Consider the following 17,500-nt stretch of genomic DNA (forward strand, 5'->3'; position numbering starts at 1 on the left):
CCTCTGTGCCGGCCACAGCCAGCCTATTCTCATATGGATCGATCACAGGAGTAGCGGTCCAGGCATATTCAAAGTTGAAGTATCGGTGATAAGATGCAAACGCATTCGACTTACAAAATGTATTTCGAACTAAAAACTAAAGGCCTAAAGCTAAAGGGCGCAACTTGGTGAAGTTTTGCTGGATCTAACTTGATTCCCGTAGCCAAACGCACACGGAATTCCAGAAACACAATTGTGCTCATGGAAGATATACACTTGCGTCAATCTGAGTACCAATGCTTGCTCGATGCAGCTGACGCACACGCCGTAGGTGCTGTAGATGCTCTTGAACGTTTCGGCGAAACCCTACGCTGCGGTCCATGTAGACAGCCATCCAGTCCTCCGTGACAGGCTACTGACAATGCTGTTAGACTTGTCGTTGTAGTGTTTTGGGGATATTGAAGAGTATAACCGGCACCCAGGGTACTCGACGCTGCAAACACGAGTATGAAGCGCTGTTTTGCGCTTGGCGTCAGGGTGAATAGGGATATGTAAGATTGCGTCTGGAAGCTAAATGTCGTTAAGACTCGTGGGCCTCTTAGAATGTGAGGCGATTTAGCGTTGCGAAGCATTCGGAGTTTCCGATATACAGCGCTCTTGTTTAGGCGCTCACAGCTAACGCATGAGCTCCACGTTCCGTCCTTTTTTGGCACCAACCCCCGGCAACACCGAGGAGCCCTGGGCTATGCCTACACGTTGCCTTTTCCAACAGCTTGCCGACCAATCTTGTTTTCGAATATGAGGGCTTCCGTCGCAGCGGAACGGAGTTTGGGGCTGACCCATGGATTTACAGAAAACAGCGTTCTAGCCAACCTGCAGGTGGTCTGCCTGTTGGCAGTTCCTCAATGTTTAGTACACCCGCGATCGCGATTTGGTTTTTGATTGCTGGCTTCTGCTGTTATTCTGCTCAACTACTTGTCTAAGTTTCTAACAGCGAACCAGATGCAGAGCCACTAAGACGGGATGCTTCTTCAAAACAGTCCTGTGCTGCGCTGCTGAACCGACCGCGCGGAGACTCTGCCTTATCTTGGTACGGGACCGACTCTGCCCACCTGAACACTTATTTAAAATCCTTATCGAAAAGATCATGATTTGCTTCTTCCTAGTGCCTTTCGGCGCAATAACTTCCACAACGCGCAGCTGTGCCCGCACGCGCGCCTTCCATTGGTTTGCTCATGGCCTACCCAGAATTAGGTCATGGTGTACGGGTTCAACATACAAAAAGCGGACCATGCTGGTAGGCCCTGATTTCTATCAACTTTATTTATGGCAGCCTGACCAGCTTTTGCGTACTGCTCTCCGTCAGCAAAACTCAGTTTAAGGTAAGTGCACTTACACATGGGCAGGCAGATTGCTCTTCTAAGCCGTTTCCTCGGTAAATATGTTGACTTCACATCCAACGTCGAGTAATGCTACCAATTTTCGACCTTCAATGTAAACTTGGATCGCCGCAAAACTGACCCCACGCTTCCACAATAGCACCTTAGCAGCTGATACATCCTAACTCTTTTCACTAGCTGCGGAGCTACTGCATTCACATTGACATGCAGGCAAGCGGCCGCCTCTCCAGCGGGCCTCCCACTAGCAGATATTTTCATCTTTAAAAGATTTTTTTCCTCTCGGCGTGTTGCCAAGAAACTCAACCAACTGAATAGCTAAGATGACTTGATCGAAAACACGCAAATCGTTTGGGGCAACTTGACAACCCACTGCGTTCAAACCTATTGGGTCAGCTGGAAACAGCTGCATCGAGCCATCCGACGCTAGCAACTGCAGCGTTCGATCTAAGGTCTTCGCTGGCCGCGGCTTAACCACAGACTCAACACAAACGTAGCAGAAAGATTGTGGGTGCTGTTATAAGCTAGCTCCGGCCTTTCCTTATTCACGCAACTCTAGGTTTGAGACGTGAAGGGAGAGCTAGGATGCACATAGCTGCACTGTCTGAGCAATTAGGGCAGTCACGGCTAGGTGCCCCGAGCATCTAATGCACATGCCCAATGCAGTGCGCCTTGTTTCAAAGCAACAGTGCTCTGCGAAGGACACGAAATACCATCGGAAAATGAGTTCGTCAGTTCTTCACTAAATCTTGATGAAAATAAACCTAGTTGTAGAAAGTGGCTACATGTAGTCTATCCCATTCCAAACTTGGTGCCAGAGTTCTTGCGATACACGGTCTCTATTTAAATTCAGCAACATCTGCAGCAGGTGCTGGTTGCCGCTCGGGATCTTGTACAGGCAGCATGAGTGGATGCAACTGAATTATGCGTAAACAAGTGCACACAACACTGCGATTTACGCCGGTGGGGGGGGGGGGGGGTGGCAGGAGGAGTAGCCGAGGTCGTATCGAGTGGGGAGGGAACTCCTACTAATGGCTACGTGCTGTCATGCAATTGGATGCCACAGCAGCAGCGGCTTTACAACCTCGTCCAACAGCATGCATGACTCACATCCGTGATGCTGCAGCAAAAGGAACTCCGTGGAGGTCCTTAGTCACCTGAAAAACTTTCTCGCCAGGGAAGCCCACTGAGAAGCCACTGGAGTGGGGTTAAGTAATGCATGAAAAATATGACCGCTATTGACGCCTTCACACTATTTAAAGTCGGAGAAAGTCCTTGCTTCATAGCATGCGTTTGTACTGATAGTGCAGCTGAGTCAACAAGAGCAGCACCTGCTGGGGCCCAACGAATACTGCAGTAAATCACGAGGCTCTGCCTTCTCGTGTTCCTCGGGTAACTTTTCTCCCCCAATTTCGAGTATTTGGATTATTTCATGCAATTGATGTTAGAATATGGTTCGTAACCGGAGCAACATACTTTTGCGTGCCAACTCCACCAGGAGCCACTGCCAGGTAGTGCATGCCGCAGTCGCTGTAGTCGCCGCTTCTGCAGGCATATTTAGCTGTGTGTTAAGGGGAGGTGCATCTCATCACTAGGGACTGCTGCTGCTTGTTCGTTCTAACAGCACCAACAGCAGCAGCTGTCGCTGCGACACCAGCCTTTCCCCCTGGGTCTTCCATCAACATTTACGTCTTTCGCAGTGGCTCAAACACCAGTCGTTGCGGTTACAAAAATGTCCATCACAACGGACTCATCTACGCTGCGTTGGCGGCTGCGTGGCTCGTCTACTGGCACTGCACCAGTCGGCCTGACCCTCCCTGTGTCTTGCGGAGAGCTTCGCGCGCATCTAAAGCTGCAGATGGGAGTAGCTGCTCTCCCGGCTATTGACTTGCTGCTATCTCTTGAGGAGTCTCCCGATGAGGTCCTGGCAGATAGCATGCTACTGCACCAGCCGCTGTGCATCCTCGTACAGCGGAAGCCTGCCGCAGCCGCCGCCGCTGCACAGCGCGAAGCAGAAGCGAAGTACCAACAGCACATGCTCGATCAGCAGCAAGCAGTCAGCTCCTCAGAGCAGCGCGATGAGGCTCCTACTGGTGTCGTTCCCAGTGCTGCTGGTTCGAGTGGTGCGGGGGCATCCTTGGTAGCAGCAGCCAACTCCACCAGCATGCCCTATCTAGGCAGCGAAGACGCTACACCTGGAGCAGCAGCAGCAGCCACAGATGAGGAGCGGCTGCTGCTGCAGGCAGTGCTCGACGTGCACGATACTCGCAAAGGCTTTCTCAGGGGAGAGAGCAGCAGCGCCAACAGTAGGACCCAGGGCAGCCACAACCTTATGTGGCTACGACCTCAGGAGGAAGGGGGCCCTGCCACGAGTTTCCCTTCTGCGTATCGCTCTCACAGCAGCAGCAGCAGCGGCGCTGCAGCTGCTGCAGCGCGGCAGCACCAGCAGCAGGTGTACCAGCAACAGCAGCAGCATTATGCGGCAGCAGCAACAGCAGTGCCCCCTGATTACATATGCCACATGTGCGGTGAAATGGGGCACCACATCAAGAACTGCCCCAAGTCTGCAGATGCTAAGCAGCAGAAGAAGATTAGACCAGCGACAGGCAAGCATCCACCTGGAGCAGCCAACAAATGCAGCGCCGGGTGTTGCTGTACAAGCAGCACCAGCTCGCCCCTTGCTGCAGGCCAGATGCTGAGAGACCTCCCCTCGTGCATATACAGAGTACATATTGCGCGTTTTATGCGTGCGGCTGCAGGCCTTCCGTCCTCCTTTCTGAAAGACATCGACCCATCTGAAATCCACAAGCACCAGGAAGTGTACATTAAGAAAGGTATGGCGCCGTGCAACCGCTGCTGCTGCAGACTCGGCAGTAACAGAGGGTTCATTGGACAGGCTTTTTTGGCGGAGACGGTCTATACGCTTCTCAGTGTAACTGCCCGTGTCTATTGAGGCAGTTCTCAGGCCTGCCAGGAGGCCACCCGAGCCGCTGGCTCGCAGGTCGATATGCCTCTGTTTGTATGCAATTTTTCCAGCTGTGTAGCTGCTGCCTGAGACGTGTGTGTGCTGCTCGATCCTACAGATGGCAGCTTTGCTATTTTGAAGACGGGGACCATCGGCGGATTGTCCGTTCTGGGGTCGTCGCTCGACGTGCGAATACAGCGCCACGTAGGTGGAGCCTCGCATCTCAAATGCGGGTGCTGCGGTGCTCTATTCAGGGCACCCACGCTGACTCCTTGCTGCGGTGAGACCTTTTGCAGATCGTGCATCATCCTGTACATGCAGCAGCACCCTGCTGCTGCTGCCAGCAGCAGCAGCAGCGGTGCTGGAGGAGGCCTTTCAGGCCTGTGCCCTGGATGCAACACGGCAATTGCTGCAGCTGATCTTGCTGCTAACACCGTGCTGCAGCAGAGTGTTGACACTGTCACTTGCACCAACACGCCTCGCTGGCCATGGCAACAGCATTCGCACCAGCAGCAGGATGTGGCAGCTCCCAGTGCATCAGCGGGGGTATTCACAAAGAGCGAGAGCCCGCAGCCGGGATCGCTTGCTGATTTACTCTCCAGAAGAAGGCCATTGGCGACATCTACCCAAGACGCTCCAGAAGCTGCACCAGCGGCAGCAGGAACAGCCGAGGTGTCTGAAGTCTTGGTGAAGGTGAAGGCCGAACACTCGGATCCCTCTCAACCCGTTGATGCATCAGCGCCAACAGCAACACAAGCTCCATCTATGCCACCGACTGCAACGGAAGCGCCTCTTCCGGCTCCAGAAGAGGCCAACGACCAGGGGCATACAGCAGCAGCAGATGCAGCAGTGGTGCCCGTGATAGCCGTTACGGCAGAATCAGCAACAGTGAAAGAAGCGGCCTCGTCAAATGGGGGAGAAGAAGAGACTCTTCCAGATATTAGGGACCTGCTGCACTTCAATATTCCAGTGGAACAAATTGTTGAGTACGTGCTGCCGCTGTCGCTCAAGGTATTGCTCTCAGACGTGTCATCTGCTGCTGTCATGTCTTACATTCGTTGTTGTGCTGGGATGTACAGGCAACACCGCATTGCCGCATCGCAAATAAGGGCATACAGAGAGAAGCGGAAGGCTGCGGTAGCATTAGGAGCAGGCTGCTAATGAGTCGCTCAAGAGCGCATTTAGCAGCGCTAGCAGCCTAAATAGCAACAACACTAACGAGATATGACAGCAGCCGATTCTCCATGCACTTGCCACCTTCACCATCATTATCCTTTTCCTTCGGCAACTACGACTTTTTATTAGCAGCAGCCGATGCAGCAGCATCAATTGAAACAGTGTTTCAGCAAGGCGAAGATTTACAGCTGCAGCTTAAGGCACCATGGCTTCCATTGGCGCTAGTTTTCATTATCCGCATTTGGGGGATGGACTTCCCACAACTCCTTGACCCATCGCTTGGGCACGAAGCGTGGCTCCAACAAGCCGGTAGCTGGCTACATACCCAGGTAGCACCAGAGCTCGCTAGCGTGCTCAAGCTAGCGGCATTTTAGGGATTTTTGATGAGACAGCTAGAGCCGAATGCTCCACATTTGCCTTTGGGGAGGCTACTGGAGCAGCAGGTCATGCTGCCACAGCAAGTGCAACCGTGTTGCTGGAGACGCCGATACACCGCAGGCGTGATAAAACTAGCTGTCTGAGGACTTCTACGAGTCGTTTATAGTACTTGCATTTGTGAACTCTCCGAAGCAAGCTGGATGTTCCTGTCAAAGCAGTACTTGAGCTTCGAGCTGCTGCTCCTCTTTGCTGTTACTGCTGCTGTTGCTGCTGCATTCGGTCAAGACCAGCGAAAGGTTCTACCAACCTACCTTTCATAGGGCTACTAAAAAAGTTCTGAACTGTGTAACTGTTATTGCAGCTTTGGCTGCTTCGGCTGCTGCATGATCCGCTGATGCTCTTGAGTTTGGCGCTGCTTCTGCTGCCCCTCCTTCTGAGTATCCGTTGGCTCCTTTTGTCTGGAGCTAAATGCGTGAGAAGACACAACAGCAAGGCGCGCTAGATGCAGTAGAAAGGAACAGCAGAGACATACAACGAGGCCGAAGAACAGCAACCGTTGCCGGGTCCCTACACACGCGAAGCAGGGGACAGAAGATATTGCTGGTGCTGCTGAAACCTCCGCATCGGTTTCGGGTCGTCTATCCATGTTTCACTATAGGCTAGACAAAGAAACACAGGCACGCGAAACAGTAGCAGCTTTAATAGGAGCACCACGACAAAGTGTCACCTGTGCTTAACTTCCAGGTTGACTGCACTGCAGCAACGGGGTTGCTAAAGACCGCAAGAAACTGTGTCGGGTCCTCCCATAGCCCCTGTAAAATGGGCTTTAGTACTGGCCAGCCCTCCGCATATGCTGCAGCTGCAAGCTGTAACAGCAAGGCGCTCCGCACGATTGCTGCCATCGAGGTCAGCAACAGACTCGTAAGCTGGAGCTCTCCAGAGCGGCCCAACAGCAACGTGATGGCACAGGAAAAGCTACTGTGTTGTAGCAGTTGCGGCTGAAGCAGTGACAGCAACTCCTGCCGGGGCAGCACCGCTGTCTCCACAGGCCCCTCCAGCTCGAAGCCATTTTGGCCCCAGTACAACAGGGCATTCGCTAGAGTCCGAAGACAGAGAGCCACACCTGCGGAAGCAGCAGCACTAATCTGTATTTCAAGCGATGCTTCGGTTCCAGGGGCAGCAGCAAAAGCAGTAGCCAAGCTTTTTCATGCCTTAACAACTACTGAGGGGTGTGTGTCGTTGCTGCAACCCGGAGACAAGCACCAGTGGCTCAGGGTCACTAAAGGCATACTTGCATCATCTGTAACAGCTGCAGCAACGGCGGGAGAAATAGCGACAAGAAGTACCAGTAAAGTTATTTGCTGGATACGAAGGCGGCAATTCGGCATTAACTGCCCCACTGAGAGCAAACGTGTCTAGGAAGAGAAAGGCGCCGGTTAGAAGCACTGGCGTTACGGATGGTACGAGGGGGCCCGCCAACGCCAGGGCTTTTGGCAGCTTCCGGCTGCTGAGGGGCACTTCCAGCAAGGAGAATACTGCAAAGGCTCCCCCAAGCGTCAGCACCAGGGAGATGGCCTCCCGCATAGGAGGGGACCAGTACGCCAGACAAGCCCCTGCATCAACAGCAGCAAAAATAGTGCTAAAAATATGACCTACTGCATGCTTATATGGAAGGAGCACCTTAATGCTGCTAGCTTTGGACTGCTAGCATGCAGGAGTGGCCAGTTTTAGACAAATGCACTCTTGGAATAGAAATATGCTGCTGGGAATCCTAGACACACGTTGCTCCCGAGCTTTCCTACCCCTCTTCATTCGGTCCAAGGTGAGGGCGCCCTTTTAATGGGCTCCCTTAGGGTAGTCTACGTACATGAGGAGAGCGAGAATAGGAGGCTGGAGAACAGAATCGTCATCCTGAGTGGGCAGATTTAATCGCGCTGTATCCTAGAGTACCGTTCCCTGAGTCGAGGCCTCTAGCAATAGGAACAGGATGGGGACTTTCTAAAGGCACTGTGAATACTGCTACAAACTGCAAGATTACTGAAAAGGAGAGCAGCATTTGGGATCAATGCCAGGAGCTGTGTGAGGTTTACTGACGCCACGCTAGCACGCCGTCGCACTGGAAGGGGTCCAGTACTCCCTATCTAAACGTGTCCTGTACTGCGGGAGCCGTAGGCTGGGCGACCCCTTCGCAACCCTGTTGAGAGTCACACAGGTGACCTTCAACAACGAACTTGAGAAGAAGGCTGGGGAAAGTTCTAAATGGCTCTGTGCTTGCAAAGTTTCAGTGTCTTACTGCGCTTAACTCAGCAATAATTAGCCTTACAGCGGCGGCAACCGGAATGTACTGTGAGTTTCGGTGAGCCCCAAGTCCTCCTGGTAATAGCAGCAGCAGCAGGAGGGTCAAAAGTAGCAAGGGTTGCAACTGTAGCTGGCTAAAACTGTTACATCAGCGGTTAAGGACGTAGAGGGGGCCCTCTGCGGGCACCCCTAGTTGCGTCGATACGGCGTGTCGCGATTATCGGATATGAAGAGCCGGCCATGTTTTCGCCAGAGGGACAGCGTCGTCTCCGGAGTACATTACACCAGATAGACTTCAGAAGCATACAAAATAATATGCAATTGGTAGAGAAGGGAAACCTGCTGTGCCGCACTGGCCAGTGGAAGCCATTGGGTCCCTTCCAGCACCGGAGCCCGTCACTCTACGGCGCACCCATGGATTTGCACAGGAGTATGGCCATACTCTTTCCGTTTTTTCTGCCTTATCCATGCCTCTAGATACTGCATTTTTGATTGATAGAGGATGCTTGCTACTGTGTGATTCTCTGGATCCAAGAAATAACACTGAAAAGGCAAAAGAAAACCTGTGGAGGGCGTTGCGCAGTGCAGCATTCGGCACAGTACGCTAAAGTTAGGTCGGGTCGTTTTTCGGGTGTTCCTTCTGTGTCCCTGTTCGCTTTCCCCCAAGGCTGCGCATCGCCTCGACGCAGAACTGGCCTCATTCGTGAGGGGGGTGCATGCAATCTATGTGGTCTCCGCACATGGGGCACAATCCTCACTGCACATCAAATAGGTCTACCTCTAATTACAGGGTCACCTGAACCAAGGGCCTCCGCCACGGGCTTGAGAGGCCTGAGGGGCTGGTGGATAATCTGATTGCAGATTGAGGAGTGGAGGTACGGACTGCGCACGCGTCTACAGTACACCTGGGACGCCCACTATGCGTCATTGATTATAACAATAGCCCGGCTCCATTGCACATCGCGCAACCACGGCCTTTCCTGCGCATCATTGAGTGAGCGCGCATCAGCATGCGTCCCCGCAAATGAAAGCGATGGCAGGCTGGCATCGCAAGATAGTGCGGCTGTACCCACAGATATGTACGGATTAGAGGTCCTCCGCACGGAAACCTTAAGTCATTCCATTAGCAGCTTCCTGTGTCATTCAAGCATTAGCCTACAGGTAGCAATATAGCTGTAGTCGTCTGGCAAGAAATCGAGAACACAAGAAACTCTGTAGGCTTCCATTTACCTTATACAGTAAACTTGCCTCCCTGGAGCTGGCAGTATGAAGAAAACGGGTAGCAGACCTTCACTACCTTACACAAGGCCCATTTTTAGACTTGACTGGTTTCTCAGTCACAGCATGCATATCGTCCATTTGCACCACATAAGTTTTGTGGCTCTACATGCAGCCTCATGATGTGTGCCACTGGGCAAGCTTCGACTTCCGTACCAACTAAGCCACACGCATCAAACCGCAGGAGTGTACCCTGCCATTCCATGGCACGCACGACAGCCAGATTTTCTCGACACAACCGTGAATCCAGTTGCAGCGGAAACTAGAGCTCTTTGGACCCTCTGGTGAAACGGCCTAATACAATGCAGCTGGCCGAAACGCCAAGGCTTGCGGAAAGCTGCCTAAAGCCTCCCTCCACCAGCATGCCACCGCAGGAAACGGGCAGAGCTTGCATGTGCGGGCAAGGGCGCCGTCCGGAGGCGGTTTCTGGACCAGAAAACGAAATTTATGGTGGTAGCCAGGAGCTCTTGCATGCGGAAGTAGCTACTCTTGCTCGGACGCCACATGAACGGTGAACAAGGGGACAGCGTGTAGAAAGCAGGCTCGCATGAAGAAGCGGCTTTCCCCGAGTTAGGACAAATGCTGTACCCAAATGTAGTGTGCCATCCTGCCTTCTGCAACCCCTTTCCCGTTCCCACAGAGGGGCACAAATCAAAGCAGTACCTTTGGCGTTGGTTTATTCTAGTAAGTTGTTTTGTAAGGCCCTTTGACCTCCTTAGGCATCAGGCAGGACCCCCCTTCTCGCCGCCGGTCGAATTTTCGCACCACGAACTCTGACTTCCACTAGGAGGTTGAGGACAACTCAAAAGAAGCCACACCTCGGGTAGCAGAGCCAAAGAGCACTGTGTGATGTCAGAAAATGCCTAAAGCCTTTAATTTTCACTTATTGAAGCCTTGTTACTCCAGATACCAAGGATATACGGAGAATAATTTCTCTATCTACGTGATCATCACTAGTTCCCAATTAACGGACCAGGTGAAAAAATATAACCAATTAGCCGTACCACAACGCAGCTTCTAGGTCCCAAAGATCCAACAAAAGTAATTGCGGCCCCAGCCACCACACAATTACCTGCAGCCAAAGCAGGCTGCCCTCGTGCAACATTAGGAAGGAAGGTATAAGAGCACCATAGAAAAGTCGCAGCCGTCACCTGCACAGCGCTACTCAAACTAAGAGACATGATGGCATCTCCAGAGCAGAAATGAGACTCAAACCCGCCTGTAATTGCTGCTGCCACTTTTGCTAGCATAGTCTGTATTCAACAGACCATCGAAGGGCGTGCAGGAGTCAGCACAGTGTGTAGAGAAAAAAAAGGCTGCCAATCGCAAAACCTTCAACCCTGCATCATCAGCAAAGCCCCCGGCAGGCCCCAACCTTGTGCAGAAGTGGCAAACACAATGAATCCTGCCTGAATAGACAGCATTGGATAGAATTAGTGATATGGCAAAGAGATTTACAGCAGGAGACACTCACCGCTTCACTGCAATCCCGCCTCCTGAGAGCTGCTCTTCTGTGCCTGCTGCTGGTTGTTGCTAAACAGAGCAACGAAGTCGTGTGGCGACAACAAGAATTACAGCGGCAGCGGCGCCTGTTACGGCAGCAGCATGAACACCCATGAGCTGCTGTAACGAAAACAGGCAGTGCTGATGCTACCCCTCCTGAACTGTATATTCATATCCCCGTTAAAAAGACTTGGCTACAGCTGAGTCTGTTGCCTTCACAAGCTGCAGCCGGAAGTACCGCTACAGAGAGAGTACAGTGGCAGGTCCACAAAGGAGCAGGTGGGAATGAATGTCGGAACCTAACATTTTGGTGCTGGTGTTGCCGTTGCAAACAAGCTCAAGCAGCCCCCGTACACGCCGGGTACCACGGCACTGGAATGAACAAGAAAACAAAAATGAAATCTATTTTTGGTGGGGGCAGCAAAATGCAGGTAAGGCAGAGAGGCAAGAAGACTCCAGGACACACTCTTGCTACTGCTCCCCGTACGCCCACTGCCGCCGCAGAAATCTGTAACCAAGCACCAGGGTCAAACGGAAATAATTTGGTGTTGATACAATATATGCCGTAGGAGTAACCTGAGCAGCAGCGGGGGTGACACAAAGACGCGGCGGCAGCAGCAGCAGCAACAACGGCGGCAGCGCCACGCGAGCACCAGTAGCGTCGTGCTGCTGCTGTTGTTGCTGCGCAGCAAAATCAGCAGTAGCAGCAGTTCCTTGCGACCAAAAGAAGGAAGAAAGGCACGAAATTGCCGTGGTTAGAGTCCCGTTTGCTGTCTTAGTCGCGCCTTAGCGTCACCGCTGCTTGTGCTGCAGCAATAGAGCAGACACATTGCGCTTCACGCGACTACTCCCTCTGTGTCTGCCGCTGCTGAGGCGTTAGCGGCAGCAATTAACCCCAGCACTTCCAGTATCTCTTGCTGGTATCTCTGTTTCGGCTTAGGGGACTTTGGTTCGTGTTCGGCTGTGGCACAGCTGCCCCGCGCTGCTCCTGCGCTGCTTCCTGGTGGTGCTGTTGCCTGCTGTGTGTGTCCTCTTGCGTGACGGCGTCCCTGCTGTCGGTGCTATTGTTGCTTCTACAGTAGCGAAACGACGGCTTTCATTTCGTCGGCTGCAGCTATTGCTGCCGGTAAAACTGGGATTGACACTTTCCCTGGTGCGGCTGCAAGGCTGCTCATTGTTGGAGGCCTTTTCAGAACAGTAGTGCTGAGGGTACTGCTGCTTCTGGGCTCTTCTTGCTACAACAGGATAGAGGCTTGGCACAGGAAGTGCCTTCTTGGCTGCCGGTGTCAGCGCCGTACGCCTCCACCTGGTGTTTCTGGTTTGCAAAAGCAGCTGCTGCTGCGACTATTTCCCCAGCAACAGACTCCAGGAAGCACATTCTGCTTCCACACAGCCGCCTACGCACACTCCGTACACCGATACTGCTCGCCTCGAACGTTCTAAAATGAAGCCTGAGTAGTACGCCCATAAACCCTGAGCCTTCACTCGAGGTGTATCGTCGCAAAGGCAGCCTCCTCCTGCGCGCACACATATGGCGAGCGAATTAATCTGATGGTGTAGCAGAAGATGCAAAAATTTAGACCAAAACGGGGGATTCAGAGGGGCTGCAACTGCCAGGGTTTTGCGACACGACACGATCGCCTGTGTCGTGCTACCGCAGCTCCGCTGCACTGTATTTGTTTCTGCCGCAGCGATTTTCTATTCAAGCTGCTCCTCATCGGAGACTCTGGTGTTGGGAAGTCTTGTCTTCTTCTCCGTTTCGCCGTAAGCTAAGGCAAACCCTATGCCCCGATTGTGATGCTCTGAGCCTCCGCAAGCGGAGCCAGCCCCCCTATGTGTGGGTTCTCTAGCTGGAGCTGTGTAAGCAAGCACTGGCTCGAAAGAATACGAGCGGCTTGCGCGAGCATGTGGATTTTTCGGATAAGTTCTAAGTGCCCGTCGATCTAGAAGGGGCGTGGAAGGATGCGCTGATGTGTGTGTGTGCGTATGTGGTTCCTGTTTGCACGCTTCAGGATGACACGTACACCGAGAGCTACATCAGTACCATCGGTGTGGACTTTAAAATTCGCACCATCGATTTAGATGGCAAGACAGTGAAGCTCCAGATAGTATGCCTGCTGTCCTTGCCGCTGCTGCTGCCGTTTTCGTTGTTGCATGTTTCTTTCGGCGAGTGCTGAGATTGCTGCTGAAAAGACGGCTCCCAAGGACCAGGAGATGCCGCGGAAAGTCGTCTACTGGTCTTAGAGCCAAAGATCTAGGATGATTAGGAGTCGTGTTTTGAGGTGTTTTGTTCAGTGGGATACTGCTGGGCAAGAGCGTTTCCGCACCATTACATCATCGTACTACCGGGGGGCCCATGGCATCGTCGTGGTGTACGACGTCACGGACAGAGAGTCGTTTGCAAACGTCAAGAATTGGATGCTGGAGATTGAGAGGTGAGCTGTTCTTGCTTAAATTGCGATCTAGCGAGCGACTAGAATTTGCAGCTGCGCTAGTTGTTGGTTCGCTAGCGCTGTGTCCAGGCGTGCATAGAGGCAGCGAGTTGAGGAAGCTGTATGGGGAGCTACCGGGGGTGTTGCTGTGCATTTGACGAGGCGCAGATACGCAATGGAGGGCGTGAGTAAACTATTGGTAGGCAACAAATCGGATCTCACGGCTAAGAAGGTCGTCAGCTACGAGGAGGGCAAGGAGCTCGCTGACTCGTGCAACATCCGATTCATTGAGACGTCTGCTAAATCCGCCCAAAATGTTGAAGAGGTACCATGCTGCTGCAAGTAATGTTGCGAGGGCGCTTCGTTGTGCAACCGAGGAGGTTTTTCAAGCCCGGTTGCTGCATGTGCGTGTGTGTTTCGGTATCTCGCATATGTGAGTCCCCCTGCCAAGTAGGCTTGCGAGTTCAATTCACAAGAAAGATTCTCTGGGTGTGTCGCGCTCTTCAGGCCTTCCACATCATGGCGTCGGAGATCAAAGCCCGCGTTCAGGTGGGGCAGCAACAGAGCAGGCAGCAGCAGAACGTTCGCATTGGTCCCTCTCAGCCTGTTCGCAGCAATGCGGGCTGCTGTGGGCGCAGTTGAGTGCCTTTTAGCGCTAGCTGCCGCATCCGTCTCCCTTAATCTTTACCGGCATCCCGAATATCACCCTCGCACTGTTTACTGCTTGTAAAACCGATGGCGTTTGGGGACATCCCACTGGCCCCATATAGGGAACGGTTTCATTAGGGTCCCTTTACCCGCCCCTCACCGCCTCTAGCCTGTTGTGTTCGGCCATAGGCGTGGGCTTGCTCTCTGTATGTCTCCTTTGGAGAGTCAGGAGCTCACGGAGAAGCACGGGGCTAAGCGGCTTGCTGCTACAAAGGTTGCTGTGACAGCGACAGCTGTCACAGTTGGCGGTAGTGTATTGTTGCTGGAACGGCTGCAACAGCAGCAACAGCTCCTGCTCTATTGCGCACCTCTCTGTCTCCTCTGCTGTTGTTATTGTAAAGCCCACTCACGAAGCTTAGTTCGTTTGTACCGTCTGCTGCTTGTACTGGAGTAGCAGTAGCAGCGCCAGCCGAGGGTTGCATTAACTGTTACCCTCTGTGCTGGGCGTAGGCAACGGCCAGGACTGCAGCTTTGGGCCTGATGAGTATTCATGTGAAAAAAGCAGAGACGGAGGGGGGAGGGGGCGGAGGGGCGAAGTGCAGGGCCGCTCAAGGGCAATGGCTTTGTGCTCCAAGTGTCACGGGGGGCACATCGGTTCGGCTTTCTTCATGGCGACACGATTCGAGTGACAGATACTTGCAGAGAGGGACAGAATGGGAGTAAATGGAACCTAGTGCACAGGGGCAGGCAGAGGGGCCTGCATCTTGGAGGAAAGCCCAAGAGTGGTGGGTAGCTAAGGACTAGAAGCTATTGTGGTTCACGGACCATTGGGAAGAGGCTAGTGAAGAGAGGATGGTCAACGGCTGTTGTGTCGCGCTTTTGGCATACCAACTCCGACCTTGTAGCTCTTTGGGTTTTAACAAGATAGAAACTTTTGGCAGTCTCGCATGTTTTGGAAGGGGCAGTGCAAGCCTACCGGTAGAACTGCATCCCATCAAGCTCGCTAGGCCGCTGCGGGGGCCAGGTGTAGTGGGCTACGCTGCATTTCAGAATGCTTTCTTCTACATTAGTTATATTGACTAAGAATTCGGAAAGAATTGACCGCCTGGTTTGGCTTTTTGTGTTTCTTGGTGCTTGCAAAGGAGGACTGGCGGCCTGACATAAAAAGACTCAATGTTGTGTGAACGAGTTCGATGCTGTGAATGGCTGGAGTCGTTTGGGGATGCAGCCATGCTTATGCCAGCTGTTCCTCAACCCTCTTATCGAAACCTTCGAAATACGCGGGTGGGCGATTAAAGGAACACTTTTGAGGAGCTGTGAATTCCTATTGAGTTCATATTCAGTCGGAATTCGCGTCTCCCAACAAGACAACGAAGAGTTACAGTTGGTAGAATTAGGATATTCAATGCAATTCGTCCCTGCTCATTAAATGGATGTGGACGCAATGGAAGGTCGGGGTTTCCTACAACAGTTGTCTGGGCTAGCTCAAGTCGATTGGCCATTCGACAATTTGATTTTCATCGGCGACAGTTGAGAACACACCTTTTACCGATGGAAGTTGACGGTGGCGCGACACGGGTTGGCGAGGCAGAAGCCAGCATGCCAGCTGATATGAACGCAATAGCTCCACAGCCCCTTGGAACGCATAATTTGTCAGTTGACAGAATGTTCATGGAGGCGTCGATGGGGAGCCTTTCAGCCAGAAAAGTATGACAGCCGTAAGCATGGGCAAGAACTTTGAGTTTACACAAGCCGAACGTGCATCCGCTTCGCCTTGTGTTCCCACGAATAATCACGAGTGTGTCTCGAGGCATGCATATTGGTAAAGATAGCACCTCTGTGCTACTTCTATTCATGTAGAGCAAGCGGTCTGGGTGCGAGTACTGCAGTTCAAGCCTTCACATGGGCCCTGACCCATCGGCTTATGCTGAGATCATGTCAACAGAAAACTACCCAAGAACTTAAAAGGCTTGAGGAGAGAAAGCAATTAGTAAATTGCCATGCAAGCCAATATGAGACTTTAGTTTGCAAGAGCGACAACTCAGACGAACAGCTGCTATCTACGTGGTTTGTCTCAGGCTCACCCGAAGTATCACCTTAGGTGGTCGCACGATGGGCAGCTACTCATCGACTAGACAATTAACCAGAACACCTTCCACAAACGGCGGACTGTTTGAGGCTTTACAGGCAAATGAGCACAGCGTCGCGTCTTTCGCTGGACAAGAGTAGCCACGTTGGGATTCAGAACCCATGGACTTCCAGGCAGAGTCTAACGACCCTAGCTTACTGTCTTGAGTGATCAAGAGGAAAAACCATAAAATACGTGCTCTCCTAAGCAGTAGTAGCCAACCTTCTGCAGTGTACCTGCTTCTATTGTGGTGCGTGACCAGACGAAGACTTTTGCGGCCAGGTGGAGAGGACCTTTTGGATTCTGTAATAAAATGTGTGTTCCTTCCTACTCTATCAACCTCTCAAAAAGTTGGACATGCCACTGAACTACCAACATTGCATCCTAAAGGAGTCTCGAAGCTCCACACATTTTCACTGACTTTGCCGCGCAGCCAATTACCCGCGTGGAGGCGCAGGATCCACGGAGAGCGGTAGACTTGCTGGTTTGTAGGATTGCTGAACGCCGAGGACACTAGAACGGAGATGTTAGTGATGTGGGGTGGAGAACGCCGCACTCAGTGGTTGATAGAGGAGCGTTTGCGGCTTTTGTGAGGGGGCATTTCACATTTCGTATTTATCCTGAGTGCCCATCTACTCCCGAGGCAGCCCAGAACTTTTCGCCTCAGGCCGACCCCCAATTAGGCGAAAAAAAAGCCAGTGCGACGGAAAAAAGGTTATGGTTTCAGCCCTTACGACAAGCAAAAGGGAAGAAATGTAAAGACTTTACAAGCCTTGTGGTAAACCCCAAGTGGCGCCGCAGCACTAGGGCAGGTGGCTCCTCTCCTATCCTGGTGCCTCTTCCACACACCCGAAGTCACATCGACAACCCTCTTTTAGAATGATGCTTGATAAAAGACTCGAATGCTATCCCGAGCCTCCTGAGCAGAGTGAAGTAGCAGGGATCTCCAATGCAGGGCAGGTGTGGGCGTGTGAATTCTCCAAACTCGTTACCCACTATGCACAAGGAAGAATGCCATGCCAAGCAGCTGGAGTTGTGTAGGCTTAGAGCCGCACGAAACGCAAACCTCTCAGTCGCTTCCTCTGCTTTAGCTATTTCGAATTTTGCATATTTTGCTTTTGACCTGGTCTCAGCATTAGCCGATGAGTCAGGGGGTTCATGAAGGCTTGAACTGTAGTACATCCTGTACCCAAACGGCTTGTTCTACACAACTACATAGAGCAGCAACCGCTGAAAAGCTTCTCCCTCCAATAAGCATTCAGCAAAAGGAACTTGTTTCAGCTCATCATGCGGCACAAGGTGAGCTACGTTCACAACT

General features: G+C 52.4%; 2 protein-coding genes and 1 pseudogene across 2 annotated transcripts; 2 read left to right on the forward strand and 1 right to left on the reverse strand.

The window, feature by feature from the left end:
- Positions 1-238: 238 nt before the first annotated feature.
- On the reverse strand, positions 239-1,788 carry LOC113147421 (annotated as a pseudogene).
- Positions 1,789-3,108: 1,320 nt separating this feature from the next.
- Positions 3,109-5,502, forward strand: LOC34622893 (uncharacterized RING finger protein P8B7.15c). The gene is made up of 4 exons (XM_026338008.1): positions 3,109-3,982; positions 4,136-4,210; positions 4,460-5,327; positions 5,421-5,502. Exons 1-4 carry the CDS (start codon positions 3,109-3,111, stop codon positions 5,500-5,502), a joined length of 1,899 nt encoding a protein of 632 aa, XP_026193793.1.
- Positions 5,503-12,418: 6,916 nt separating this feature from the next.
- Positions 12,419-14,048, forward strand: LOC34622891 (ras-related protein Rab-1B). Its single transcript, XM_026337998.1, has 6 exons — positions 12,419-12,432; positions 12,666-12,738; positions 12,987-13,082; positions 13,270-13,409; positions 13,575-13,731; positions 13,914-14,048. Exons 1-6 carry the CDS (start codon positions 12,419-12,421, stop codon positions 14,046-14,048), a joined length of 615 nt encoding a protein of 204 aa, XP_026193783.1.
- Positions 14,049-17,500: the final 3,452 nt, after the last annotated feature.

The sequence above is a fragment of the Cyclospora cayetanensis genome, unplaced genomic scaffold (assembly GCF_002999335.1).
Source record: "Cyclospora cayetanensis isolate NF1_C8 unplaced genomic scaffold, CcayRef3 CcayRef3_contig_101, whole genome shotgun sequence".
Taxonomy (NCBI): Eukaryota; Apicomplexa; class Conoidasida; order Eucoccidiorida; family Eimeriidae; genus Cyclospora; species Cyclospora cayetanensis.